This window comes from Nothobranchius furzeri, chromosome 18, assembly GCF_043380555.1.
Source record: "Nothobranchius furzeri strain GRZ-AD chromosome 18, NfurGRZ-RIMD1, whole genome shotgun sequence".
NCBI classification, from domain to species: Eukaryota; Metazoa; Chordata; class Actinopteri; order Cyprinodontiformes; family Nothobranchiidae; genus Nothobranchius; species Nothobranchius furzeri.
The window spans coordinates 12,434,870-12,462,584 of record NC_091758.1 but is presented as its reverse complement, the minus strand read 5'-3'; the positions used below and the strand labels follow the sequence as shown (position 1 = coordinate 12,462,584).

The 27,715-nt window shown below is 46.8% G+C and overlaps 1 protein-coding gene across 2 annotated transcripts in view; it reads right to left on the bottom strand.

Moving 5' to 3' along the window:
- The window catches only part of smg1 (SMG1 nonsense mediated mRNA decay associated PI3K related kinase), a 138,572-nt gene extending 132,625 nt beyond the window's left edge, over window positions 1-5,947 (bottom strand). For both annotated transcript variants that reach the window (XM_015968926.3, XM_015968927.3), the window contains exons 1-2: window positions 5,725-5,947; window positions 3,202-3,353 (exon numbers count right to left, since the gene is read on the bottom strand). In XM_015968926.3, the coding sequence (XP_015824412.3) occupies window positions 3,202-3,353; window positions 5,725-5,801 (229 nt within the window). In that variant the 5' untranslated portion in view covers window positions 5,802-5,947. The remainder of the gene's footprint in view (window positions 1-3,201; window positions 3,354-5,724) is intronic.
- Window positions 5,948-27,715: the final 21,768 nt, after the last annotated feature.

Genomic DNA, 27,715 nt, shown 5'->3' with positions numbered 1-27,715 from the left:
CTCCAAACGAACAGGGGAATCACGTTAATGATTCCTAACAAAACCTTTCGACATGAAGAGGTTTTGGTGCAGATAATGTCTTATTTCGAGGCTGCACCATGGGTGCCCGTCCGCACCCGTTATATGGATATACACTGATGGCGATTCGCCGATGGATCTAAATACCCCGGGGAATCCAAGTAGCACCAAAGTTGTCAGCATGAGTAAACAAACGTACTGCATGCTAGAAATTAAGTCCGGGTTGCAATAAACAGCAGTTTTCCTTTAAGCACATAAGCGTGAATATACAACTACGTGTCGGACTTGGTATGCTATATAAGTTGGGCTGTGAAGCGCCTCCCAAATTCGCTGTTTATGTTTTTGTTTATTTATTTGGCAGACAAAACTTGGATCGGAGACAACTCGCGTGGGAAATTGCAATGTAGCCATTCAGCGTCTTCTTCTTCTGTTTGTCTGGGAGGCGGAGGCTGCTTTACGGCATCTGGCTGTCGTGCGTGTCGGTGTACTTGAAGAAGGCTGTGTATAATAGTCCATAATATCGATACCACAGGGATGGAATATCTCATTTAGATACCACTTTTAGTATCGATTTATATCTAGGTATCGATTGTTTTGACAACACTACTAGGTAGTACTAGCCTGGCAAGCCAGACTACATAAATGTATTATTTAGTCTGGCCACGCTCCATTGACGGCTCTCGGTTGTGGGGCGGGTTCTACCGTTGTCTTTCAAATGATCTCCGCATTCCACTGGACAATGAACGTGACATCCTCTTGTTTCACTCGGTTGCATCATCCCACCCACCAGGCATATAGAGTGCCCTGATTGGCCCAAAAAGTGGATAAAGCTCTGTGATTTGTTCACTAAGCAGATAGAGCACTATGATTGGCCCACCATTATGGACCAATCACAGCTCTTTATGTGTTTGAAACCCCTCTAGAGAGCTGTGATTGGCTAGCCAGAGTCCTGGTAGGAGCTGCTGAGGTTCCAATGGAGCATGCCTAGACCATTCTTTGCAAAGCAAGAATTTGGTCTAGTTCACTAGGCTAAGGTAGTACCTCTGCATTCCAGCAACTAGCTCTGCATCTGAAAGGTAGCTCAGTACAAGTGGAAACATAACTTATCGGCTGCCCTTGACGGTAAACCATGGCTTCCTTTTGTCCACACTCTCTAGCATGGGCATCACAGAGAAAGCACATGCCTGGTTTGAATCGTACCTCACAGGACGATCATTCAGTGTATCTTGGCTTGGACAATCCTCTACCATGCACCATCTTGCCACAGGAGTCCCCCAGGGCTCTGTACTAGGATCTTTTCTCTTTGCCATATACACCACCTCACTGGGTGAGATCATTCGATCACATGGCTTCTCCTACCACTGCTATGCAGACAACACCCAGCTCTATCTGGCATTTCCACTGGACAACCACACTGTCTCTGCACAAATATCAAACTGTCTCTCTTGACATATCAAAATGGATGAAATCCCACCATCTCCAACTCAACCTCTCTAAAACTGAACTACTTGTCATCCCAGCAAAAGCATCCATACAGCACAATATCTCAATCCAGAATGACTTCCTATCTCTGGCTCCTTCAAAGGCAGTTCGAAATCTGGGTGTTGTGATTGATGAACACCTGACCTTTAAAGATCCTGTTGCCTCTGTTGCTCATTCATGCCGCTTTGCGCAGTTTAACATACGAAAGATCAGACCATACCTAACACAACATGCCACCCAGCTCCTGGTGCAATCTACTGTCATCTCCTGCCTCGATTACTGCAATGCCCATCTAACTGGTCTTCCAGCCTGTACTGTGAGACCTCTTCAAATGGTCCAGAATGCAGCGGCGCGTCTGGTCTTCAATCAGCCAAAAAGAGCACACGTCACCCCTCTGTTCATTGAGCTCCACTGGCTACCACTAGCAGCACACATCAAATTCAAATTGCTAACACTAGCATACAAAGTCCGAGATGGTACGGCTCCCATCTACCTGAATCCTCTTGCAAAGGCTTACGTCTCGGCCCGGACGCTCCAGTCATCACAGGATCGTCGGCTAGCAGTGCCTACACCACGCTCAGGACAATCCAGACTCTTCTCATGCATCGTTCCACAAATGTGGAATGACCTTCCAAGCACTACCAGAACTTCGGCTTCTTTTTGAATTTTCAAGAAACTCCTGAAGACCCTGCTCTTCAGAGAGCATCTTCTAAACTAGCACCATCCCTGCACCCCCCCCCCCCCACCGTCCACTCCTTTGTTCCCTCCTCTCCATGATTGATGTCAAGTTGTTGTTATTGTTGTTGTTGTTAGCCTCAAGGACAACATGCCAATTATCACTTGTAAGTCGCTTTGGACAAAAGCGTCAGCTAAATACATAAACATAAACATAACTTGTCAGAGGTCCTCCCTTAAGCCCACATCTGTGAACGTGTTGAAGTTTCTGACTAAGAATCTTAAAACTTGAAATGATGAAAACTTGAGCAGAGGGTCTACTTATCCGTGTTTTTTGTTTTGTTTTACTCAAGTGTTTGTGAAGTGTTATTTGACTAATTTATTTGGCACACAAGTTTATTGTTGCAAAGCAGCTCTTTGAGTAATAGGATATTATATATGGTTAAGCTCAGGAGGATTTTTCAGCCCATTTGAACAATTACAATTTTATGTAGTTTTGATGCACATAAAAAAACCTGCTTAAGTCAAACTAAATGGATAGGTGCTTGTACTAATGAAGTGGTAGATTCGTAAAGTACTTAGTCTCGCGTCAATCATATTGTCAGTTATATCGTCATCACTAATTTTCTAGTATATTTCGTGATCAAAATTTTGACCACATTGCCCTGCCCTGATACACACCCCTAAATATAAGGAATATATATTATAAACACACCATATACATTTATGCTGCTGAGATGATTACCATCACCCTCTGGAATATACACAAATGGCAACAAGATAGAAGGAAAAAGCAGTTGTTAAAATCAGCCAAGTTTTATTTAATATATGTTAAAAATGGTTAACATCGTCTGATACTGCTATATCATGCATCCCTAGTAAATACCGCTCTCCATGAGCCGCATCTAGGTGTGTTAAATCTTCCCACAGGGAAAATTTTTACTAAGCCCAAAAAGAAAAGAAGACTCAAAAAAGTCAGTAAGCCATGAGAACCGCATAGCTAGAAGATTCTACTCAAGGCCTTACCCTCCACCTGATGTGCATCTGCAACAGCGTAGGCATCACTGTGCACCTCTGGCTGTTCAGGGCACCTGGAGGGCAATGTGTTGTCGTACAACAGTCCTGAACCACGTTCTCTGGACTTCACTTCGTCCTGACTGGAGGATAGTGTGTCAGCTCTAGAGACAGTGGTGAGATCACAAAAAAACAATTACTTCAATGTTTCACAATTAACTTGACATTTCATTTTTGTTGCATTTGTGTTCTTGTGGCTGAGTACAAAAACTAGATACCTATTTAGTACTAACAGAAAACATTTGGTAGTTGGGGTGTGAATCTTACAACTGTATATATATATATATATATATATATCTTACAACTGTATATATATATATATATATATATATATATATATATATATATATATATATATATATATATATACATACATATACACACACACATATACATACATGTATATACACACACACACACCCCTAAAGTATTATTAGGAACACCATACTAATATGGTGTTTGACCCCCTTTCGCCTTCAGAACTGCCTTAATTCTACGTGGCGTTGATCCAACAAGGTGCTGAAAGCCTTCTTTAGAAGTGTTGGCCCATATTGACAGGATAGCATGTTGCAGTTGATGGAGATGTGTGGGATGCACATCCAGGGCACGAAGCTCCCGTTCCACCACATCCCAAAGATGCTCCATCGGGTTGAGATCTGGTGACCGTGGGGGCCGTTGTAGTACAGTGAACTCATCTTCATGTTCAAGAAACCAATTTGAAATGATTGGAGCTTTATGACATGGTGCATTATCCTGCTGGAAGTAGCCATCAGAGGATGGGTACATGGTGGTCATGATGGGATGGACATGGTCAGAAACCATGCTCAGGTAGCCCGTGGCATTTAAACCATGCCCAGTTGGCACTAAGGGGCCTAAAGTGTGCCAAGAAAACATCCCCCACACCATTACACCACCACCACCAGCCTGCACATTGGTAACAAGGCATGATGGATCCATGTTCTCATTCTGTTTACGCCAAATTCTGACTCTACCATCTGAATTCTCTCAACAGAAATCCAGACTCATCAGACCAGGCTACATTTTTCCAGTCTTCAACTGTCCAATTTTGGTGAGCTGGTGCAAATTGTAGCCTCTTGTTCCTATTTGTAGTGGAGATGAGTGGTACCCGGTGGGGTCTTCTGCTGTTGTAGCCCATCCGCCTCAAGGTTGTGTGTGTTCTGACTTCACAAATGCTTTGCTGCATTCCTCGTTTATAACGAGTGGTTATTTCAGTCAAAGTTGCTCTTCTATCAGCATGAATCAGTCAGCCCATTCTCCTCTGACCTCTAGCATCAACAAGACATTTTTGCCCACAGGACTGCCGCATACTGGATGTTTTTCCCTTTTTGCATAAACCCTAGTATGTGGGTGAAAATCCCAGTAAGTGAGCAGATTGTGAAATACTCAGGCCGGCCTATAGTACCTCGGGTGCACTTTCAAGGACCGGCTGTTTTTTTATCTGCCGCCACCTTTTGAATATTTTTACTATTTCTGTGTTAGGTTTTTTGTGTTGCTTACTCTTTAATCTTCCTTACACTCCATTCTTTGTTTTTACCCCTCTTTTTGCTCCTATAGTGAATGTAGTTGCTGCTGTGACACTAAACTTTCTCCACTAGGCTGAAGAACCTCAGGACTCCTAACAGCAAGAACATCGAGAACAAATGCACACCTTGACAGCAGGTGTTTAAACTAAAAGCCCCCCAGGCATTTGTCATTACAAACCAGTGATCCCAACTTTCTAGCTTTTTTCATTCACCTGATTTTAATCAGCAGGTGTTTAACAGTATTCTGCATGGCTTGATGAGCTGCTGAACGGGTGAGTCATGTGTGTTGGTTTAGGGAAACCACTAAAACATGCTTGATACCGGCCCTCTGGGAAAGTAGCTGAGATCACAGCACTAAACTCTCCATCATACTCCACAGAGAACAGGAAGAACTTGGTGCTTCTTGTATTGCTTTGAGGATTCAGATAATTATTAGCAAATATAAAAGTTAGGGTTATGTAGTCCCTTACAGACGTTTCCGGAAGTCCTAGCTGAAGCCGATCATTTTCACAGGGTGGCGTCTTCCTTCTGCAAACTAGCTTCGTTAGCAAACACAAGTGGAGGAATGCTAACATGCTGCATTTACCCCGAAAATCTTCCAACAACTGCAATAGCTCACTCTACATGTGTCACATAGAAAATAAACACATTCGGTTCCCGACTGACTCATATGCAACAAAACCATTCCCTTAACAACGGTCATTTCTTAGCCCGTTCTCCATTAGCGCGAGGCTCGCCAGACCCACACAGTCGACCCTACCGGGACACGAGCTGCTAGCCTGCACGCGCAATTCAGAATACTGTTGAACCGTGGGTGTAATTTAACGTTACCACGAAGAAACAGACGTATCCGTTTCTCATGTGACCACAAGCCGCTCAGCAAAGGGCCTAAAATCCGCCGTTTTCTCTCACACCGGAGCACAACACCTACCTAGACTGCCAGTCGTTCCAGTGTGGCCGCAGTTTGTGGGCGCCGCTGAGCCGAGACCCCGGGGCTTTTCGGCTCATTACCTTGTAGAACACTGCATGTCCTGCTGGCAGCGGGAGCTACTCAAAGCTACTGCTCACATTTGTTCATTCAGGTCCCAAGAGTTGGTTAGCAACTTATCATTCCAGCTAGCTAGCGTTAGTCTTCTTCTTCTTTCGCTTCTTCGTCTTCTTCTGACATTGAGCGGCGGAAAGCGGGGTGCTGCAGCGCCACCTTCAGAGCTAATCCAGACTGGTCTGGTCTCAGATCAGACTCTTGTCCAGACAACTAAGATGCTCACAGACCATGAGGTGCTGGCTGCCTACAGGAGGAACAAAAATCTAAAAGACTATCTAGTTAAAGCTAAATTGAGACCTACAGTCAGAACTAAATCTAAGGACTTGGGGCAATTTTTTAAGCACAAACAGTGGATTTACAACGTTTTCTCAGACACAGTTTACTTAACCCGGACTAAAGGCACCGCCCGCACCTCCAACTGTGTGTATCTCATAACATGCAAAACGTGTCAAAAAATGTATGTGGGAGGGACCAAAAATACACTCCTGGTCAGATTCACACAACACAGATACAAAATCCTGAGGAGGAAGGAGACAAACACCCATTTGGTCCAACACTTTCTTATACATGGTTGGCAATCTGTTACAGCCACAGTCCTAGAGTCGAACCCAGACTGGACTGCCCAGCAGCGGAAGTGGGCAGAGAGACTCTGGATGATGAGGCTGGACACAGCACACCCGGGAGGGCTTAATGAGGCTAAGCCTCGGGCTGTTTCAAGCTCCTAACACTGTCTCCTACACCCGACCTCAGTTTAATCACTCCTGGCCTGAGCCCCCCATCCTCCTCCCGACCCCTGGCTATTACCCTAATTAGTGGGGGGTCTGAAGCCACTATTTTCTCTACCCCCTCTCCCATCTCCTGGCCCTGACCCTAACCAGAGGGAACTGATGTTCCCAAACCAACACCCCCCCCCCCCCACCCCCCACCCCATCAACTAACCCTGGCTCACCGGAATCCTGACCCTAAACCACAACCCAGAGGGCAGATTCGTCAGACTGTACCACTCTGAAAAACTAAATAAGTTGTGTCTTGTACCTACCTGTGAACCCCAAGGAAGAGTTCGTGGGGGGTGGACCATCAGATCCGTGGTGCCCAGAATGGACAGAGCCTCAAAGAGACCACCGCCTTCGGCGGCCGGTGGCCTCATTTTATTACGCACAAAAGAACACGCCACCCAGACAGTACAGCAGCCCAAAGTGGAGGAGAAACCGCCTGAAGGCTGCCGGTGGGAGGCCTCCACCAACCAGGATCCATACCCTTCTCCACACTCACCTCTGACCTCGCTCACCAGGGCCATAGAGACGGACATGAAGCTCCCACAGGACCCATCGGAGATGGGGGCAGCAGCTCTTCCACCCAGAACCGAGGGGGGAGCCCGGCCACGGCTGACCCAAAAGTCAACAAAAGAAGACCATTGGCAGCTACCGGAGGAGACCTCACTGGACAGGCTGAGAAGAGAGGAGATCGAGCACACCGAGACCCAGAGGAGAAACCAGGAAGAGAAGCAGACGAGTGACCCGGAGACCAGAGACCCGGCGGCAGGCCGGCCTGATCATCCAGGGAAACCATCCACATGTGTACCGACATCACACGCGGCCAAGAACAAGAAGATCTGGTCTCTGCATGTGGCAGAACAGAACCTCATTATGGGGGACTCTAATCTCAACAGAATAAATGCCATCCCCGTCCAGGGACTGCAAATTGACAGCTTCCCTGGAGCAGGATGGCAACACGTGAATGACATCCTTCAGAACGCCACAAAAGAGACCAGAGTACAAACATTAGCACAGCCAAAATTATTCACAAAGCACACCCCCGTAGCAAAAAGTGCAAGGGAGTGGGGAGGGTTAAGCACGGTGACTATATTTCCATTTTACTTGACTAACACTGACTTTCTGATCAACCATTTAGTGGAGAACATTTTAGTCGCTAAACCAAAGCATGTACTAAACTTAACAGAACATAAAATGTAGTCACTTATAAAGACATTTTGGGCATGTTGTAATAAATGAAATAAAAAATGTTACCTACTGACATGAAAATATGCCATAAGGACGGTTTTAATTAGATTTCCCCCTCTTCAACTCATGGTACTGTAAGAGGGTGCATGGAAGTTTGCCCACATATGCTTTCCAGTTCTGGATAGGCCTGATGACCTCATCCTCAAAGGTGCCTGTGGGGGCCCTCGGGGCATGTGGGGTAGATGGCCCTCAAGGGCCAGAGCAAGAGCACACCGGCACAGCAGGGTAGAAACCCCCCTCTCATTGCAGAGAACCAATACCACTTATTTATTGTTTAAAAATGCATAGGTTGTTGTTGTTGTTTCATTTAATGTTTTTTTTTTCTTGAAAAAAAGAAATAAATATTTGACTGTTCTCCAGGAGGCTGGTTTGGAAAATTCAGGAAGTTGGTTGGTGGCACATTTTCTGGATTTTAATTTAGTGCCTTTTGCCCATTACTGTTTGCTGTTTTGTGTGTGTGTGTGTGTGTGTGTGTGTGTGTGTGTGTGTGTGTAACAGCTTTAGTTTGCAGATCTTTTAGCCAGAATCATCTCCAGAACAGAATGAATTATGCCCAGAAACAGTTTGTTTCCTTTTTGCTGAAATGCACTCCATCATGGCACATTTAAAGATCTTAACCAGGCCTCCAAAGCTCCCAACAGCCCTCCTCATGAAATAATTGACCCATTTTCTGTTGTTGAACCCTCTTGGCTGCCCATATCTCCACACCTGCCATTCACTGATGGTGGGAAAGGCTTTTTTCATTTGAGGGACGTTCTCATGGAGACTATTCCACCAGGGAAACAAAACCAGTGAGGAGAACCAAAACATCTGGGGGATCATGTGTGGAGAACTCTGAGTAAAACCAAAAGGTCAACAGTACGGTTGTAGGATCGGTGGAAGAGCTGTCTCTGCACCTTAGCATGATTCAGGAGGTGTAGCATCACCTGCAAATACAGATCCTAAGACAGCTGAAGATTTTTTATATAGATGCCCCAATTGGTGGGCGTTAGGGTTAAACAGGTTAAAGGTGTTTAATCAATACATTTGCAGTGTTCTCTTGTCACGGCGTGTGGGCGAGGTGAGCGGAGGCAAGGATCCAAACGCGGGTGAAAAAGGCAGGCAGGCAGGCAGGAACGGTTCACAAAGGCTTTAATATAAAACACGCTGGACACAGAAACAATGAACCGACAAAACACACAGAACTGAGAGGGTTTAAATACATGAGGGCTGGGAGCTTGGTGATTGGAAAACGAGAGGCAGGTGGGAGCAATTAACAGGGACTGTCCACCTGGAGCTCCTGGAGACTGAAGATCTGGCTGAGTCGGACCAGCTCAGCTCGGAGACCGGCGAGCTCTGTTGGATGGGCTGCGGGCTCGGTCCTTTGGCCTGGAGACGAGGGAGCTGCTGACTGGACCGGAGGCGGGGCCGCTGGCTGGACAGAAACCTTCTCCCGGAGATACGAGGAGGATAGGGTGTCCAGCTGGAACTCCTGGAGGCTGATGAGTGGACGGAGCCGGCCAAGCTCCGCTTGGAGGTCGGCGAGCTCCGTCTGATGGGCTGTAGGCTTGGTCCCTCCGCCTGCAGATGAAGGAGGTGCTGATTGGACCGGAGATGGGGCCGCTGATCTGACTAGGGGCGGGTCCAGGCTGGCGTGCCGAGCCAGGGTAGCGGTGAGCCCGTGGTTCCGTCCTGGGACAGGGGGTGACGGTGGGGCTCGGCATCCTTCCCAACGTCGTGGGCCAACTCCGGGGGAGCACACAGCCAGTCTGGTGCCCACATAGCAGGAGCGGTCTAGCTGCGTCTCCCAGCCCAACCCCCCATCTAGCTCCGGGAAGGTGGAGAGGATCGCAGAGGCCGGGGTTCGGCGGCAGTGTCTGCGGCGAGGCGACGCCGGAGGAGGAGAAGCCGGCCGGTGGTTCGGGGTGAGCCATTGAAGCAGGTACTCCCAGGGGAGAATCTCCCCGCTGGATTCTTTAGGGGGTCGGTTCATTCTGTACCGGCGTGTGGGCGAGGTGAGCGGAAGCAAGGATCCAAAAGAGCGGAGGCAAGGATCCAAACACGGGTGAAAAAGGCAGGCAGGCAGGAACGGTTCACAAAGGCTTTAATATAAAACACGCTGGACATAGAAACAATGAACCGACAAAACACACAGAACTGAGAGGGTTTAAATACATGAGGGCTGGGAGCTTGGGTGATTGGAAAACGAGAGGCAGGTGGGAGCAATTAACAGAGACACACACATGACTGAACATAATGGGGAGACAGGACAGGGAGTGACATCTCTATTGGGAATGAATGTGTTGTAAGTCTGTCAGGGACATGGGTCCTGGCCTGCTCATATTCCCCTCTTTTTCTGTTAATTCTCTTAGTTGAGAGTCACCTGGCTGTAGTAAAAAGGCAGATTGGGGCTCCAACGGTAATTACCTCCATGGCTTATAAATGATGAATGATAAATGACCTGCACTTGTATATCGCCTCTCAGAGTAAGGACTACAAAGCGCTTTACACTACAGCACATTATTCACCCATTCACACACTGATGGTGATGAGCTACGATGTAGCCACAGCTGCCCTGGGGCGCACTGACAGAGGCGAGGCTGCTGAGCACAGGCGCCACCGGTCCCTCGGGCCAACACCAGTAGGCAAGGTGGGTTAAGTGTCTTGCCCAAGGACAGAACAGCAGAATTCTCTGTCCGTAGCCGGGATCGAACCTGCAACCTTCCAATTACTAGACAACTCGCTCAACCTGTTGAGCTACTGCTGCCCCAAGAAGTGATTGTTTGACTCCAGAATCCACGTGACCTAAAGTCTCGTGCATGGAACTCCACCAGAAATTACGTCACCCCACCACGATTTTAACATTTTCTGATTGATAAGTCATATATTTTCAAAGATGCGTTTGTGGTGAGATGGTGTTCCACCCTCCCCACCGTGTTCCAGGTAGTGCCCGTTAGGCAGATGGGTTCCTGACACTGTGTCTTTGTTCCTCTGCTCTGTGGACTGCTTACAGTGCTGCCGTGTTTTACCTGCGGGCAGATGGGCGCAGTTTGTCACAAGTCACCCCCTACCAGAGCCTTACTCCACCCTCATTTCCTGTTTGAAAAGTGTGCCACAAGAAGGTGTTGCCTGGCAGGCCAGGAGGGTGGAGTCGCTAACAAATACTTACACACACAGGCTCACAGAGACTGTGACATCATATGGTACCAGCTGACATCATAGGATACCTCTTAGCCAATAGCGATGGCAGATTTAAATTCAAATGCAGGTGCAGAGTTTTTACCTGAAGACGGTGCAACACTTACAGAATATTTAAATTTTAACTAAAATGCACTAAAGTGCTAAAATCTCGACTACATGTGTTTACAGCATGATTAGACACTCATTTATAAAGTTTATCAGCAAAAAAAGTTGATTTGGAGGTAACTTGTTTTTCAACCGTTGCAGCATCTGACAACGTTCTGAAGATCTCTGCTGATGCTAACACAATCTAAAGTCCAAAGTTGTCTGCTTCAGTCAGCTGTCCAGCCGGTTGATAAACAACCCTCCAGGTTTTGAGTGGGGAAAATCAGTTGGTGTTAAAGTGCATGTTTAACACACCAACCTACAGTTTTGGTGCAATCTCCTCCTTTCTAATTTTCCTTCTATTTCATAAGAAAACATCTCATACACACATGTGAAAACCTGTGTGTGTGTATGTGTGCGTGTGTGTATGTGTGCGCGGGCGTGTGTGTGTGTGAGAGAGAGAGAGAGAGAGAGAGAGAGAGAGAGAGAGAGAGAGAGAGAGAGAGAGAGAGAGAGAGAGAGAGAGAGAGAGAGAGAGAGAGAGAGAGAGAGAGAGAGAGAGAGAGAGAGAGAGAGAGAGAGAGAGAGAGAGAGAGAGAGAGAGAGAGAGAGAGAGAGAGAGAGAGAGAGAGAGAGAGATACCAGAGATTAAGGTCTCTGGTTTCCAAATGTGTAAGACGGTCAATCTGTCTGATTTGAAAATACTAGAACATTTTAAGTGATTGTGGTGAGTACCTTATTTGGTACATGGAAAACCAACCAGTGCATTCTTTAGAGCATCAGGAAAGTTTAAATATTTTCATTGTTTTTCAGATGCTGATGACCATCCTGGAGAACCAAGTACTGAGGCTATGAGCTGGACTCATGAAGCCAGGGGCATCCTTTTTAAAGTCTACAATTGGTTATTTTTCAGTTAGCTTTTTTGAAATGTTTAATTTTGTAATCAATGTTTTTGTTCTTTATAATTTCTATATTTAGGGATTTTAGTGTTATAATTTATTGCAAAAGTTAGAACTCTTGTCAAGTTCCTAATGTTGCTAATATGATGGTGTCATGAAAACAATAGCTTAATCCCAAAAGGTAATACCAGAATTGTTGCTGGGTGTTTATTTATTTATTTATTTTTTAAGTAAGTGAATTGAAACTAATTGATATACAGGTAATGACATGTTCCAGAAGGTGATGGGTAGTGGCTGGAAGGATCTCCTGAAACTTTCTTTCCTACAGCAGACCCAAAGAAGACTTATATAACACTCTGCTGTGAACCTCCCAGTGTTCTGTAGAGGATGTAATCATTATGTTCTTTTCACTTCGTTTCAGTTTATTTGTATGGTGTCATGACAAGAGTCGTCTCAAGACACTTCACACAGTACACATTTCAATACAGGTCAGGTAATTCAGCCAATCAGTAAAACGTTTCCTATATAAGGAACCCAGCAGGTTGCATCGAGTCTCTGACTGGTGTCAGAGTCTTTACAGCAATCCTCATACTAAGCAAGCATGCAGCCACAGTGGAGAGGAAAACTCCCTTTTAACGGGAAGAAACCTCCAAAGGATCCTGGATCAGTATAAGCAGCCATCCACCACGACTCACTGGGGATGGAGAAGACAGAGCACACACATGCACCTGCAGTCTGAGTGCGGAGTGCTCTGTTAGGAACGTATTGTAGCAGTTACTAGAGTGGGTTTACTTCCTGTTACCCAGGAGTGCTGAGTGGCATATTTAAGTTGGTGAACCACGAGTGAGAAGGGGGTGTCTGTTCATGATCTGGCTCTGACCATGGCTAATAAAGGGAGTTCTACTGTTCGATACTGCTGCCATTACTGACTCCTGAGAATTTAATTGTCACACTGGTGTCAGAAGTGGGATGATAAGATGACTTCAGTGAGAGAAATTGAACAGTTTCTGGCTGACCTGGGTAACAGGAAGTAAACCCACTCTGCTACAGCATGGAACAATCAGATCACTGATGTATGGTGGAGATTGATTATTAAGAGCTTTATATGTGAGAAGAAGGATCTCAAAATCTATTCTGAATTTAACAGGTAGCCAATGTAGGGAAGCTAAGACAGGAGAGATATGATCTCTCTTTTTAATTCTCATCAGAACTCTAGCTGCAGCATTTTGGACAAGCTGAAGACTTTTAACTACATTCTGTGGACTTCCTGAGAGTAATGAATTACAGTAATCCAGTCTTGATGTAATAAAAACTAGTTTTTCAGCATCACTCCTGGAAAGGATGCTTCTAATCTTAGCAATATTCCGAAGGTGGAAAAAGGAAATCCTACAAACCTGTTTAACCTGGGATTTGAATGACATGTCCTGGTCAAAGATAACACCAAGGTTCCTTACTTTGTTCTCGGAGATTAATGTAATGCCATTCAGGTCAGGTGATTGGCTAAGCAATTTCCTTTTCTGGATTTCAGGTCCAAAGATGAGAATGTCCGTCTTGATTTAAAAGCAAAAAGTTTAGAGTCATCCAATTTTTAATGTCTTCAAGACAAGCCTGTAATCTACCTAACCGATTAGGTTCATCAGGGTTAATGGATAAATATAACTGAGTATCGTCAGCATAACAGTGAAAGTTTATCCCATGCTGTCTAATGATTTTACCAATTGGGAGCATATATATAGTAAAAAGAATTGGTCCAAGCACTGAACCCTGTGGTACTCCACAAGTAACCCTGGAGTATGAAGACGATTTGTCATGTACGTTTACAAAATGAAATCTATCAGACAGGTAGGATTTAAACCAGTCTATCGCTGTTCCTTTGATCCCTACAACATGTTCAAGTCTTTCTACAAGAACATTGTGATCTACTGTATCAAAAGCAGCACTGAGATCTAACAGGACTAGAACAGACACAAGATTCTTATCTGAGGCCATAAGAATATCATTTGTAACTCTCACTAATGCAGTTTCAGTGCTGTGATACTCTCTAAAACCAGACTGAAATTCCTCAAACAGATCATAGTGTTTAAATGCTCACATACTTGGATGGCCACTATTTTCTCCAGGACTTTGGATAAAAATGGAAGGTTAGATATTGTTCTATAATTCATTGGGTCATCTGGATCCAGAGAAGGCTTCTTAAGTGAAGGTTTGATTACAGCAACCTTAAAATCCTGTGGTACATATCCATTTACTAAGGATAGATTGATTATATCTAGAATGGGGGCAGTAACCAAACGAAATTCATCTTTAAATAATTTGGTTGGGATTGGATCTAAAATGCAAGTTGAAGGTTTAGATGAAGCTAATATTTTTGATAACTCGGAAAGCTCAACTGGATCAAAAAGGTTCAAGCACAGATGAGGTTCTACAGTTACCTCTGATGCTGCCTCACTTACTGAGGAAGAAGAAACCAGGTTCTACAGTTTTTACAGTAGGGCGGGCCACTCTGATCCTCAAAGGCTGCTATCCTGCATGTTATAGGTGTTTCCTTCTTCCAACACACTTTATTCAATGGTTGTTTCACCTGTTCAGCATGTCATCAAATTATGAAGAAGCCTTAAAATAACCTGCTGATTAAACTAATGTGTTAAAGCAGGGAAACACGCTGGGTAAGAAGCCCTCTAGGACCAGGATTGCCCACCCCTGGATAATCAGTTTGTTCCAATTTAACTAAGCTACATTAGAAAAATTCTGGAATACTTTAAAATACTTTTCAAAACAAAGGATGGAGGGATGTTACTACTGTTTACCATCAGTGAGTGTGGGGTTGCTGTGTCTCCTGTGAGCTAATGCTGCAGCAACAACAATTTTAATCTGACAAAGGCCAGCAAAAAGCTCCAGAGTTGTTTAAAGTGTTTGCAGTAACAACATTTTACCACAGGATGTCAGTTTTACTTCATTTCTACGTAATGCACTTTTAAAGTTTTATACAAGTGGGCTGTCAGAGCCCAAGTCCCCAAACCAGCCTCTTCCATGTAGCCGGTCTTCACCTTGGACCACAACTCCCAGCATGCTCCTCACAGGGATTCCCTCCACGTCACATCTACGTCACTAACCACGACTATATACGGAAGTCACTTCCCCAGCTCACCACTCAGTCATCGTTTCTTCTAATCTGTAATCAGAGTATTCTACCAACCTACCCGACAAGCTGTCTACTCACAGTAAGCTCTATTTCTTACCTCTGGAAAACCCAGCATCTCCGTGTCGCCTCATTGACGCTCGGGGAATTCCTAGATAAAACCGCGAGCTGGTGTTTCGCAGACGCTAGCACTTCCACGTCGGTAAAGCCATGCTCGCCACAGCTCAACTCCCTTATCCAGCCGACCAGTCTGACAGGATGACTGAGTCCATTAACCCAGCAGAGTTTGAGCGTATGATGAATGAGGTTGTTCAGCTCCATGCTTTGGTCAATCGGCTCAACACCAACGTGAACTCCCTAACCGACCTCACCCTTCAATTATCTACGTCCCTCAATGCACTCCAGCAGCAAGCCCTCGCTCCGCCTAAGGAGGAGCCACAATTCAGCCATCCGGAGAGGTGGAATGGGGAGGTTGGGAGCCCAGATGGTCTGCTCGCCTCCCTCGACATGCAATTTGAGTGCCAACCAGGACGCTTCCCCACTGCCCACTCTCGGGTGGCACACCTCACCTCACTTCTTTCTGGACCCGCTCAGGAGTGGGCCGCTGCTCTTTATAATTCTAAATCCCCTGCCTGCAACAACTATGCTGCCTTTGTGGCCGCCCTCAAGAAGACCTTCGTTCCACCCAGTAGTGAAGTGGGGGCTGAGGCACGTCTCCTAAAACTCCGCCAACGGGAACGCTCAGTGTGCGCCTATGCGTCAGAGTTTGGCACCATCGCTGCCAAACTTCAATGGGATGACTCTGCCTTTCGGGCTGTTTTCTTAGAGGGGTTGGCACCCTACATCCGAGAAGAGATGATGGGAAGAGAACTGCCCCAGACCCTGGGTGAAGTTGCCGACCTGGCGCTGTGCATTGACCAGCGGGTTCTGGTTCGGCCCAGGTCCTACGCTCACTCACTCAGGACTCCTGGACCTCTGCCTTGCTCACCAACGCCAGCCCCCGGACCCACCTCAACTGAGGAGCCAATGCAGCTAGGCCACCTTTCCCCGGTAGAGAGACAGCGATGGTGGCGCGAGTGTCTCTGTGCCTATTGTAGCTCTCCCGAATACCGCCACATGGACTGCTCATTACGGCCGGGAAATGGAGGCACCCACTGAGTATCGGGGTAGCTCAGCCCAGGTCACCCTCTGCCCCTGTCTCTTCCCACCGACTCCTCCTTCCTGTGACCCTCCTTCATGGTGAGACCTCACATCAGATGCAGGCTCTGGTGGACTCGGGGGCCGCCGACAACTTCATGGATGTGGATCTGGCTAAACGCCTATGGATCCCCCTGACCCCCCTGGAACGGGTTGTTCCGGTGACCTCGGTGGACGGCAGACCTCTCTAGCCCTATCCTGTCCAAGACCGAACCCAGTCACTCCAGATGATCACCCAAGGCCACCAGGAGACCCTCCATTTCCTGATAATCTCCGCTCCCTCCTCTCCTCTAATCCTGGGGTTCCCCTGGCTCCATCTCCACGACCCCCAGATTTCCTGGTCCCAGAACTGCCTGTTAGGCTGGGGGACCCAGTGCCAGGCCCACCTCTCTTCTCCTCCACCCATGGCAGACCGCCCGGCTGGTGGTCTCGGACCTTCACCGCCCAATCTGCCATTGCCCTATCAAGACCTTGCCGCAGTCTTCAACAAGTGGCGTGCCATCACACAGCCGCCTCACCGCCCATATGACATGGAAATCAAGCTGCCCCCCCGAGGGCGCCTTTTCTCTCTCTCTCCCTCCAAATCCAAAGCTATGGATGAATACATCAACCAGGCCAGGGTTTCATCCGACCCTCCTCATCCCCGGGTGCTGCAGGCTTCTTCTTTGTGAAGAAGAAGGAAGGCGACCTTCGTCCCTGTATAGATTACTGGGGTTTTAACAAAATCACTATCCGGGACCGTCATCCCCTGCCACTCCTCACGACTGCTCTGGACTCCATCTCCCATGCGCAGATCTTCACTAAACTGGACCTCCGGAGCACCTACAATCTGGTCCGCATCAAAGCAGGGGATGAACGGAAGACCGCATTCATCACACCCACCGGTCATTGGGAGTACCAATGTCCGGTGGTGCAACAGCCCCGTCGTCTTCCAACGCCTCATTAATGATGTCCTCCGCGACATGCTGGGCCGGTGGGTGTTTGCCTACCTGGACGACATCCTCATTTATTCCAAGTCCGAGGCCGAACACCTCCACCATGTTCGTGCCATCCTGACCCGGCTCCTGAACAATAACCTGTTCTGTAAGCCCGAGAAATGCTCTTTCCACCAGCGGACCATCTCATTCATGGGCTTCATGATTTCGGATAAAAGCAAAACCATGGACCCTTAAAAGGTCCAGGCGGTCGCTGACTGGCCCCTTCCGACGAGCCTGAAACAACTGCAGAGTTTTCTGGGTTTCTGCAACTTTTACAGCCATTTTATAAAGAACTTCAGCACATTGTGGCACCTCTCACCTCACTCATCCGACCAAGCCCACCTGGCCAACCGTTTCGTCTAACTCCAGATGCCATTCGGGCCTTCCGCCATCTGGTCACCCGGTTCACGTCTGCCCCCGTCCTCCGCCATCCAGATACCACTATACCCTTTGTGGTAGAGGGCGATGCCTCGGACGTCGGCGCCGGTGCCATCCTGTCCCAAGGCGGGCCCGACGACAGACTCCATCCCTGCGCCTACTTCTCCAGGAAGTTTTCCACCACTGAGCAGAAGTATGGCGTGGGTGATCGCGAACTGCTGGCCATAAAATGGGCGCTGGAAGAATGGAGACAGTGGCTTCTGGGCGCTACCGAGCCGTTCACGATTTGGACGGACCATCAGAACCTGACTCACATTCGCTCCGCCAAGCAGCTTAATCCTCGCCAGGCCCGCTGGGCCGTCTTCTTCGAGCCCTATGAGTTCCATCTCGCCTACCACCCCGGAACCAAGAATCAGAAGGCGGATGCCCTCTCCCGTCAGTTCTCACACTCCACACCCACGTCTGAGCCTGCACCGATTCTACCCGATCACCGATTCCTGGCCCCCCTGAGGTGGCCATTGGAGGAGACTATTCAGCACGCCCTCCGGGACGACCCCGCACCTCCAGAGACTCCCACTAATTGTCTCTATGTCCCCACATCCTGCAAGGCACTTTCCTGGGCCCACTTGTCACGCATTTCAGGCCATGCGGGGTTCTCTTGGACTCTTAAATTCCTCCAGCGGGCTCTCTGGTGGCCACACATGGCTAAGGATGTTAAGGAATACACTAGCACCTGTGACATCTGTGCTTGCTCAAAGACACCAAGCCAGGCCCGTTGGAGTTCTCAGACCACTCCCGGTGCCCAGCCGTCCCTTGTCCCACGTGGGCCTGGATTTTGTCACGGAACTCCCGCCAGTCAGCAACCTCAATACGGTCCTCATGGTCAGAGACCGTTTCTCAAAAGCGGTCCACTTCACCGCCCTTCTGGGTCTCCCTTCGGCCCGATGCATTGCGTAACTGTTCCTGGAGAACGTGGTGCGCCTCCACGGCTTCCCTGTCGATATGGTCTCCGGCCGGGGTCCCCAGTTTACAGCCCGTTTCTGGAAAGCCTTTTGCAGCCTAATGGGAGCATCGGTCAGCTTATCCTCACGCTATCACCCGCAGACCAATGGCCAGATGGAGCGGGTTAACCAACAGCTGGGTCGGTACCTCCAGTTTTTTGTCTCGGCTCAACCCTCGCAGTGGCCTACAAACCTCCTTTGGGCAGAGTTGTCCCACAATCTACACACCTCCTTGACCACTCACATGTCCCCTTTCAAGGTCTGCTATGGCTACCAGCCCCCTGTCTTGGCCCACCAAGAGCCCGAAGTTGCTGTTCCTGCCGCGCAATCCTTAGTGAGGTGCTGCAAGAACGCCTGGATCAAGGCACGAGCTTCCATCACCCGGGCTAATGCCCGTTACGCTCACCAACATCTCCGCCGACACCGTCCTGGTCCCTCCTATGTTCCTGGGGATAAGGTCTGGGTGTCCACCGCGGGCCTCTGCCTCCGTGCCGGATCGAAGAAGCTCGCTCCCCGGTTTCTCGGGCCTTACACTGTACAGAAGGTCATCAACCCAGTCTCGTACCAGCTGCGGTTGCCGGCGACTCTCCGCATTCATCCCACCTTCCACACCTCCCTGCTTAAGCCCTTTGTGGAATCTTCCCTCTTACTGCCTCTGGCTCCGGCAACTCCGCCTGCCCACTTCCTCGACGGTGAGCCCATCTACACCATCCAACACGTCCTGGACGCTTGTCGCAGAGGTCGAGGATGGCAATACCTCGTCGACTGGGCGGACTACGGCCCAGAGGAGCGCTCCTGGGAACTGGCCCGCTCCATCCTGGACCCTTCCCTTATCTCAGACTTCTGGGACCGCCGGGGCCGCCCTGGGACTTTAGGAGCCGTCCCTGGACCGGGGGGTCCTGTCAGAGCCCAAGTCCCCAAACCAGCCTCTTTCATCAAGCCAGTCTCCACCCTGGACCACAACTCCCAGCATGCTCCTTGTGGGGATTCCTCCACGTCTCACCTACACCACCAACCGCGACTATATACGGAAGTCGCCTCCCCAGCTCACCACTCAGTCATCGTTTCTTCTAATCCGCAATCAGAGTATTCTACCAACCTACCCGACGAACTGTCTACTCACAGTAAGCTCTGTTTCTTACCTCTGGAAAACCCAGCATCTCCGTGTCGCCTCATTGACGCTCGGACGCTCGGGGAATTCCTAGATCAAACCGCGAGCCGGTGTTTCGCCGACGCTAGCACTTCCGCGTCGGTAAAGTCACGCTCGCCCCAGCTCAACTCCCTTATCCAGCCGACCAGTCTGACATGGGCATTTATGAATAGACCATCCCACAATAATCCTCAAATTAAGGTATGATCACAGAAAGAATAAGATTGTAATGCAAGTTAACACTCATATATTTCTTTAATTTTTAAGAGTTTGTGCACAAAAAATGTTGAGACAAAACTTCCTATAAAAATATTATATAATATTTTGTACATCCCAATTTTTCTTTACATAAATGTCATCCTCAGCTTCAGCTTTCACAAATATAATAAAATATGTGTGTTTTTGGGATTCAACCTCTATTAGAAAACTGCATGTCATGTGCAGTTTCACTTTAAAAAAAAACAACAACATTAACAAACTTAAAAACAAGCAACAAGTGAACAAATTAAGTGTACAATAGAATAGAATACATGTAAGTGAACAATCAGTGATTAATTATAAGAATTCATGCAAAAATGCACATACAGTATATCAAATGTTTGGAGAGCCTTTTTGTTAGAAGGGTGTGATATTCATTTTATGTGTAGATTTACATCTTTACAAAAACGAGTTAAATATGTCTTATGATCAAGTTCAGACCTGTGCAATTGGCCTCAAGGGTGGTTTTACAGAGCCCCATTGAGTTTGTAATGATGGCTCTCAGATTCCAGATCATAAACACCGAACAACAGAAATATAAAAGATAGATCAAGGAAGCGATAAAAATAAGGAGATGTGGACATAAAACCATGAACAGAGACAATGGAGTATTCATGTTGGATTACGCATGGGACAGTGTCATCAGCAGGGAGGACGCGGGTGGTAGAGGGCCACACTGACCGCTGCTGGCCGCGAAGAAAAGGAAGTGGATCCACCAACACCGGTGATTTTTGATGATGGCTAGAGCTGAAACATGTCAGGTAAAAAAACTATTTTTACTAAACTGTGTAAAAAAAAAGAACAAGAAAATAGACAAGGACAAACACAGAATTAACATACAAAAGAGATTCGTTGACACGTGAGTGCAGTGTTGAGCCATAGGCTTTCTTATGATCAATCCAGGCCATGCGCAGGTTGGTGTGTCAGACTTTGTGGTCTTGGACGACTGTTCGGTCTATCAGCAGCTGGTGTTTGGCTCCTCTGGTATCTCTGTCAATGCCCTTCTTTGCCGTGATCATGTATCGATCCATGTGCCCACTTATCTTAGGCCCAATCCCAGTACTCGCACTTGCACCCTTGCGCCCTTCATTTGCGCGTTCCCGGCTAGGGGTGCGAGTGCGTAGGGTGTCCCGATTCTCAAGTGCAGAAGTTGGCCATGCCCCCATTGCACCGTTATTCTGCACTTCACCAAAGTCTGCAGCGATGCGCACCTCGGGCAAGGGAATTACCCACAAGTCATTGCTGCAGTAGAAAAGGCTCAAGTTCCTTTTCTGAAAAAATGTATTTTCTAATGAAAGTAGTTAATTTTAGGACGATTAGTTGATGCTCTAAACCTTTCAGACAAAGCAGCAAAAAAGTTGAATTTATTTCAAACAACTGTTTGGCTGTTTGTTTAAAAATTGTTAGTAAAAGTTTGTGAAAAAAAGTTTCACAGCGACCAGCATCCTCGCATGCGTTGCGATCGATGACGCAATGCTCCCGGTCTCAATTCTACAATTATTTGCACACTTGTGCTCTACGCACTCAAAGCCTTACAGGGCACTTTCTCCAAGTGCACTTTGCTGAAGTGCGCTGGGCGTAGAGCAAATGTTGAGATTGGGCCTAAGTCGCAATGATGCCTGACATGAGCTTCCATGTTGTGGAGAGACAGGTTATTGGCCGATAGTTGGATGGGGCCGTTCCCTAGGAAGAGTCCTTCAGGATCGGGTGTCCTTCAGTTAGCCATTCAGGGTGAGTCCCATCCTTTAGCAGCTGCAGTGAGCCAGTAGGTGTGGATCATGTCAGATCCCGTGCTGTCCAGATTTTCACACCTGAGACTCTTTCTTGGATGTCTGCCACAGTGATGGATTCTGGGTTCTGCTCAGGGAGGTTGCTGTGGTCTTCTTTTAGAGAGGCTAGCCACTTTGCATTGCTGTTGTGTGATGCCTCCTTCTCCCAAATGCCCTTCCAGTATTATTCAGTTTCCAGCCTTGGTGGGTCTGCTCTGCTATTACCCTGCCACTGAGAGTACACTTTAGCTGGTTGGGTCAAGAAGAGCCGGTTTATTAGTCTGGCTTCGTGTATGTTTTTAGGGGGCTGGCAAAGGCTTGGAGCCTTTGTTTGGCAGTTTCCAGTGCTTCAGGTATGGGTATTTGGCTGTAGCTCTTGGGTCCTTGTACTCTCATTGTGCCTTTCTGGAGCTCTGACAGTTGGCTCGCTTCTCTCTGTGCCGCTTTGATTGTGGCCTTCAACCTTCTTTTCCATGGATATTATGCATGTATAGCTACCACACCTAAAACAAAAACAAAACCCGATCAGATGGTGTTCATACATTCTACAGGAATCACAGCAAGTATAATTTGTACTTTTCTTTTTACAATTTCTCCAAATTTAGAATCCCTGGGTCCTGAAGTATGTTGCATTTACTAAGTACACACACACACACACACACACACACACACACACACACACACACACACACACACACACACACACACACACACACACACACACACACACACACACACACACACACACACTCACTCACTGAGGTTTGTTCCTCAGCAACTGCACTGTTACTAAGAGAGTGATTGCAAAGAGGCAGTGTTTCCATGGCAACATTATAGGCTGAGTCATCGTCACTGCAGTGTAGGATCTCATCCGAGCTGGAAAGTCAGAGTCTTAGAAAATATTCATAATTACATAATTATGAACGGAATGTTCTGCAGGGCTTCGAATGGGAATGCTTTATTAAGCAATTCAAGATTTGTTTAAATTACCTTGTACTTTAAATGTCTGTGTGTGGATTTAGTAAATAAAGCAGAAATCATTCATGTTATTTTGTTGGCCTCACCTCACTGTTTTCACTCGCTTCAAACTGGCATCTGTGTTTGGAAGTGTGTGATAACTGCCAGCCATTTCTGTAGTTCTTCTGTTTTTAGAGAGTAGCAGAGAGAAGGAGAGATAAATGAAGGGCTGTCTTTACCCCCCCCCCCCCCCCCCCACACACACACACAGACAGGCAGGCATGCACGCACGTTCATGCACACACACACCACACACACGCATACATGCACACACACACACAAACACAGACACACCAGCTGCATAGGAATGAAGTCCCTCCCCCTGTCTCCATTAAAGGGAATGTTCCTGTTTCTACGCTCCTTGAATTAATAATGCAGTAGTATGTGCACCGTGATGCACTTTCAGGGCTTTATTACACTCGTCATTTCTAATTCTGTGTCTCCTCTGTTCCTGTATTTACAATCGAAATAGATTAATCTACTTTCAGTTTCTGCATGTTTCTCTCTCTCTCTCTCTCTCTCTCTCTCTCTCTCTCTCTCTCTCTCTCTCTCTCTCTCTCTCTCTCTCTCTCTCTCTCTGTGTGTGTGTGTGTGTGTGTGTGTGTGTGTGTGTGTGTGTGTGTGTGTGTGTGTGTGTGTGCGTAAAACACATTGTACATTGTGATCCAATGTGCTGTCTACAGATGCTTTGTGTGCATCAGTGTGGGTGTATGTCTTTGCACCAAAGGGGGTGGGAGGTTGAACAGGCGGTTGGTTTCTATAAATAGAACGCTCTCCAGTTTCCTGCCTGTTTGGACTGAGAGACTGACACAGGGACAGAAAGAAAGAAAGAAAGAAAGAAAGAAAGAAAGAAAGAAAGAAAGAAAGAAAGAAAGAAAGAAAGAAAGAAAGAAAGACAGAAAACGTTGAATCTTCTAATCAAACAGGATGAGAGGCAGAAATTTGCATCAGAAGCTCATCCTTAAAGGGAAGTTGGGGACAAGATGATGCCTGTGGAAGGTGATGAGTTTGTTTATGATCTCTGGATCTGTAATGATCCCGTTCATAAAATCCATTCAGAATATTTAATTTACCAAAGAGTTTAAGACCTCAGTGTAGTTGGTGTTCTCCTTCAGGGGCACACGAATTGCAGCTAATATTTTAATCACTGCATTTTATCTCCAACATTTATTATCAATACACCATTCAAAGATCCACCTTTCCTTTCCAACAAGGCTGTACCATTGTATCTGTTTGGACTCTGACTGGAGACTTGGACCAGGTTCTAGCACCTTCCCTTAGCGGGGCAAAAGGTATTTAGACAGCAATCTGTGCAAGTTTTACCACTTAATAAGATAAGAGAGGCCTACAGGCCTACTGTACAGCACTACACTACAGCGTAGTGCAGTATCGCCATGCATATCAACAATTCTGGATCATCATTTACATTTTTCTTGTAATACATAATTAAATAATGTTGTGTGTTCTGCAACCACTAGGTGTTGGTGTAGGGTCCTGTAAATGAGTATTATGAAGTAAGCTGCCTATTCTTTTAAGGCTGAGTATGCAATAAGACATAATAAATAAATAATAATCACTGGATATGTGGATTATTTATCCATCCTCCTTTCAGGAAAACCAATGACTACCAGAGTTAATCTCTGTGTTTTAGTTCCATCAACCAGCTAGCATGTCTAAACATGTCCAGCGTTACTAAAAAAAGTCCATGTTGAAAATGGAATTTTAATATTTCCTGAGATCAAATCCAATTTTCCTCCTCTGTCCGCCATTGTAGGTATAAAATACATTAAGCAATGTATGAATCCTCGCCGAGCAAAGCTAGGTGAAGATAGCTTAGCTATGACGTACAGTGAGCCACCTGGAAGGCTCAGGGAGGTGAATCTGAAAGCTGATTGGTTAAAGAAATCTAAGCCCACGTCACTTCCGGACCATGGGTCCCAAGAAATAAGAAAAACAATTGAATGCAATTCAATGTACAAGTGAAACCCATTTTGTTAACCTGTTTGATTTGTGCCGAGGATTTCACACGATGTCTGTGAATCTTAGAGACATTATGTGATGCAAGGAAAGCACGGTGAACGTTATTTTAGGTTTTGTGTGAAAAGACGTGTAGAACTACAAGTGTTCGTCTCACCAAATCACCAAATCAGACACAGAGAAGGGGAGAGGATTAGTTTAGAGAGCTTCGAATCCTTCTTCTGGACAAAAGGAGCATTAGACGTAGAGAGATATCTGACCATGTGGCAAGCAGCAGCTGCTGGGAGAGGAGATTGTGCGGTGATGTCGTATATGCGACGTCTGTATTGTAGTCGTAGTATTTATACATTTTTTCAGACATAGTTAAAACTCTCACATCCCTGTAGATGATACAGGGTGTAAGGCAGAGGGGATTAGAAAACAGCTTTGATAGCACCATTCACTTGCATTCATTTCTTCTCTGCTGCAGACCAGAAGGGGAGGAGACCAGTATGGATAAGGAAGACTTGCTCTACCGATTCTGAAGGCCTAGGGCAAATTAGACTCTCCCTAGCAACAACAGAGGCTGAAGTCTGATTGGACAAAACACAAAATATTCTTAGACATGTGGAACACAGCCAAGAGAAGTGTTCCCAAAACGACTAAATAAAAAATATTTGTAGGCAGAAGTTAATTAATCTTATTTTTTCATCTCCACTGTTTGTTTCTGTGGGCTCTAGGTGTAGCAGGAGGGAAAGGTGAGCGGCAGTGACGTGGCATGAAAGTTGTCAGTCCTCTGAGTGTGGAATTTGCCCTGACAGCACCACATATGTGGATAGAATGATATGCCTGTTGTTAGGTGTGCTGGTGCACGGCTGGCAGCAGTCTCCGCCTCTAAAAGAGCTATCTTACGGATGCGCTGTGGATCAGAGAATGTGCCAACAAGTACTTTGAAGACTTACAAATGAACGCAGTGTGATATAATGCCTAAAAGCAACGTATTTTCATTCAGATTCTCATTTTTATTCTCAGTTCAAGGGCAGGGGTGGTGGCCCACTTTTGGCTTCCCGTGTGTGTATGTGTGCGCGTGTGTGTCTACAAGTCTGTAAATGTGTCTTACAACCTTCTCAGTGGCCTATGGTGTTCGTCCTGGGAGTGGGAGGTCAGGGTTCAAATCCCGATAACGTCACACCAAAGACATTAAAAGCGGGATCAATGCCTCCCTGCTTGACACTCAGCTTTAAAGTCCCATGGTCATCGTCACACACTGGTGAAATTCATCTCTGCTTCTCACCCATCCCTGTGGGGAGCGGTGAGCTGCAGCTGTGGCTGCGCTCAGGTACTGTTTGGCGGTTTAAACCCCAATCCAACCCCTTAAAGCTGAGTGTCAAGCAGGAAGGCAATGGGTCACATTTTTTAAGTCTTCGTCATGACCCGACCGACAGGAGTTAAGTGCTCGCCCCGTAATCGGAAGGTTGCAGGTTCAAGCCCCGCTCAGTCTGTCGCTGTCGTTGTGCCCTTGGGCAAGACACTTAACCCACGTTGCCTGCTGGTGGTGGTCGGAGGGACCGGTGGCGCCAGTGCTCGGCAGCCTCTGTCAGTGCCCCCCAGAGCAGCTGTGGCTACATCGTAGCTCATCCCCACCAGTGTGTGAATGTGTGTGTGAATGGGTGAATGACTGATTGTGTTGTAAAGCGCCTTGAGGGGTTTCAGGACTCTAGAAGGCGCCATATCAAATACAGGCCATTTACCGACCGGGATTTGAACTCGATCTCTCAGTCCCAGGGCGGACGCTCTACCACTAGGCCACTGAAATGGGATGCAAGGGGTTGAATTGGGGGTTAAACCTGTTTCTGTGCTGTGTCTGCAGCTCACCACTCCCCACCGGAATGGGTCAAATGTGGAGAGGAATTTCGCCAGTGTGTGATGACTAGGGATGGGTACCGAATTCGGTACTTTTTAAGGTACCGACCGAATTCCACAGTACCGACCGAGCACCAATTCACATCATTTCAAATGGTGCCTCGTTTCGGTACCCGTCCTTCATAACGAGAACTTGCCAAGACAGCTGTGCATGCGCAAGAGCGTTATGTCGTCGCTCGCTGCGAGCCAGTTGTAAACAGAGCAGCATGGCAGAAAGAACGCACGCTAAAACTTGGGTCCACTTCACTAAATGTGATGGGTAAATGGGTGATGATGAAACCAGCGACAACGATCTAAGTGAGACATCCTCATCTTAATCTGCTCCGGTAGGTAAATATGATTGGCTTGATATGTTAACTTCCGTTTCGCTAATGGTGCGTTCGCTTTCTCCTCGGAACTCCAAATTCCCGACTAGAAGAACATGAACGCGCTCTAAAGTTTGGCTTCACTTTACTAAATGTGACGGGTGATTGGGTGAAGATGAAACCAGTGACAATGATCTAAGTGTGAGGCATCATCGTTTTAATCTGCTCCAGCAGCTAAATAAACTGTTTAAGATGACATTAGCTTGGTATATTAGCTTCCATTGCCACCATTGTTATCATCTAATGGTGCGTTCGCTTTCTCCTCGGAAATTCTAACTTCCCAGTAGGAAAAATCAAAGAAAAAGGACGGCAAAAGGAATGAAGATACACAGTAAATTTAGTTCACAGTAAAGATGTTTGCTTCAGTTTAATTATCAGCTTATAAAACTACAAGAACGATGTTAAAATACAAACAGTTGAATGTTATTTATCGTGATATTTATCAAATATTGTTATATATTTAGAAAAATATATATTTAATTATAAAAGAGAATTAAAATAATAAACACTCAAAAGTATCGAAAATTGGTACTGTTAAGTACCGGTATCGATTCCTAGGTACC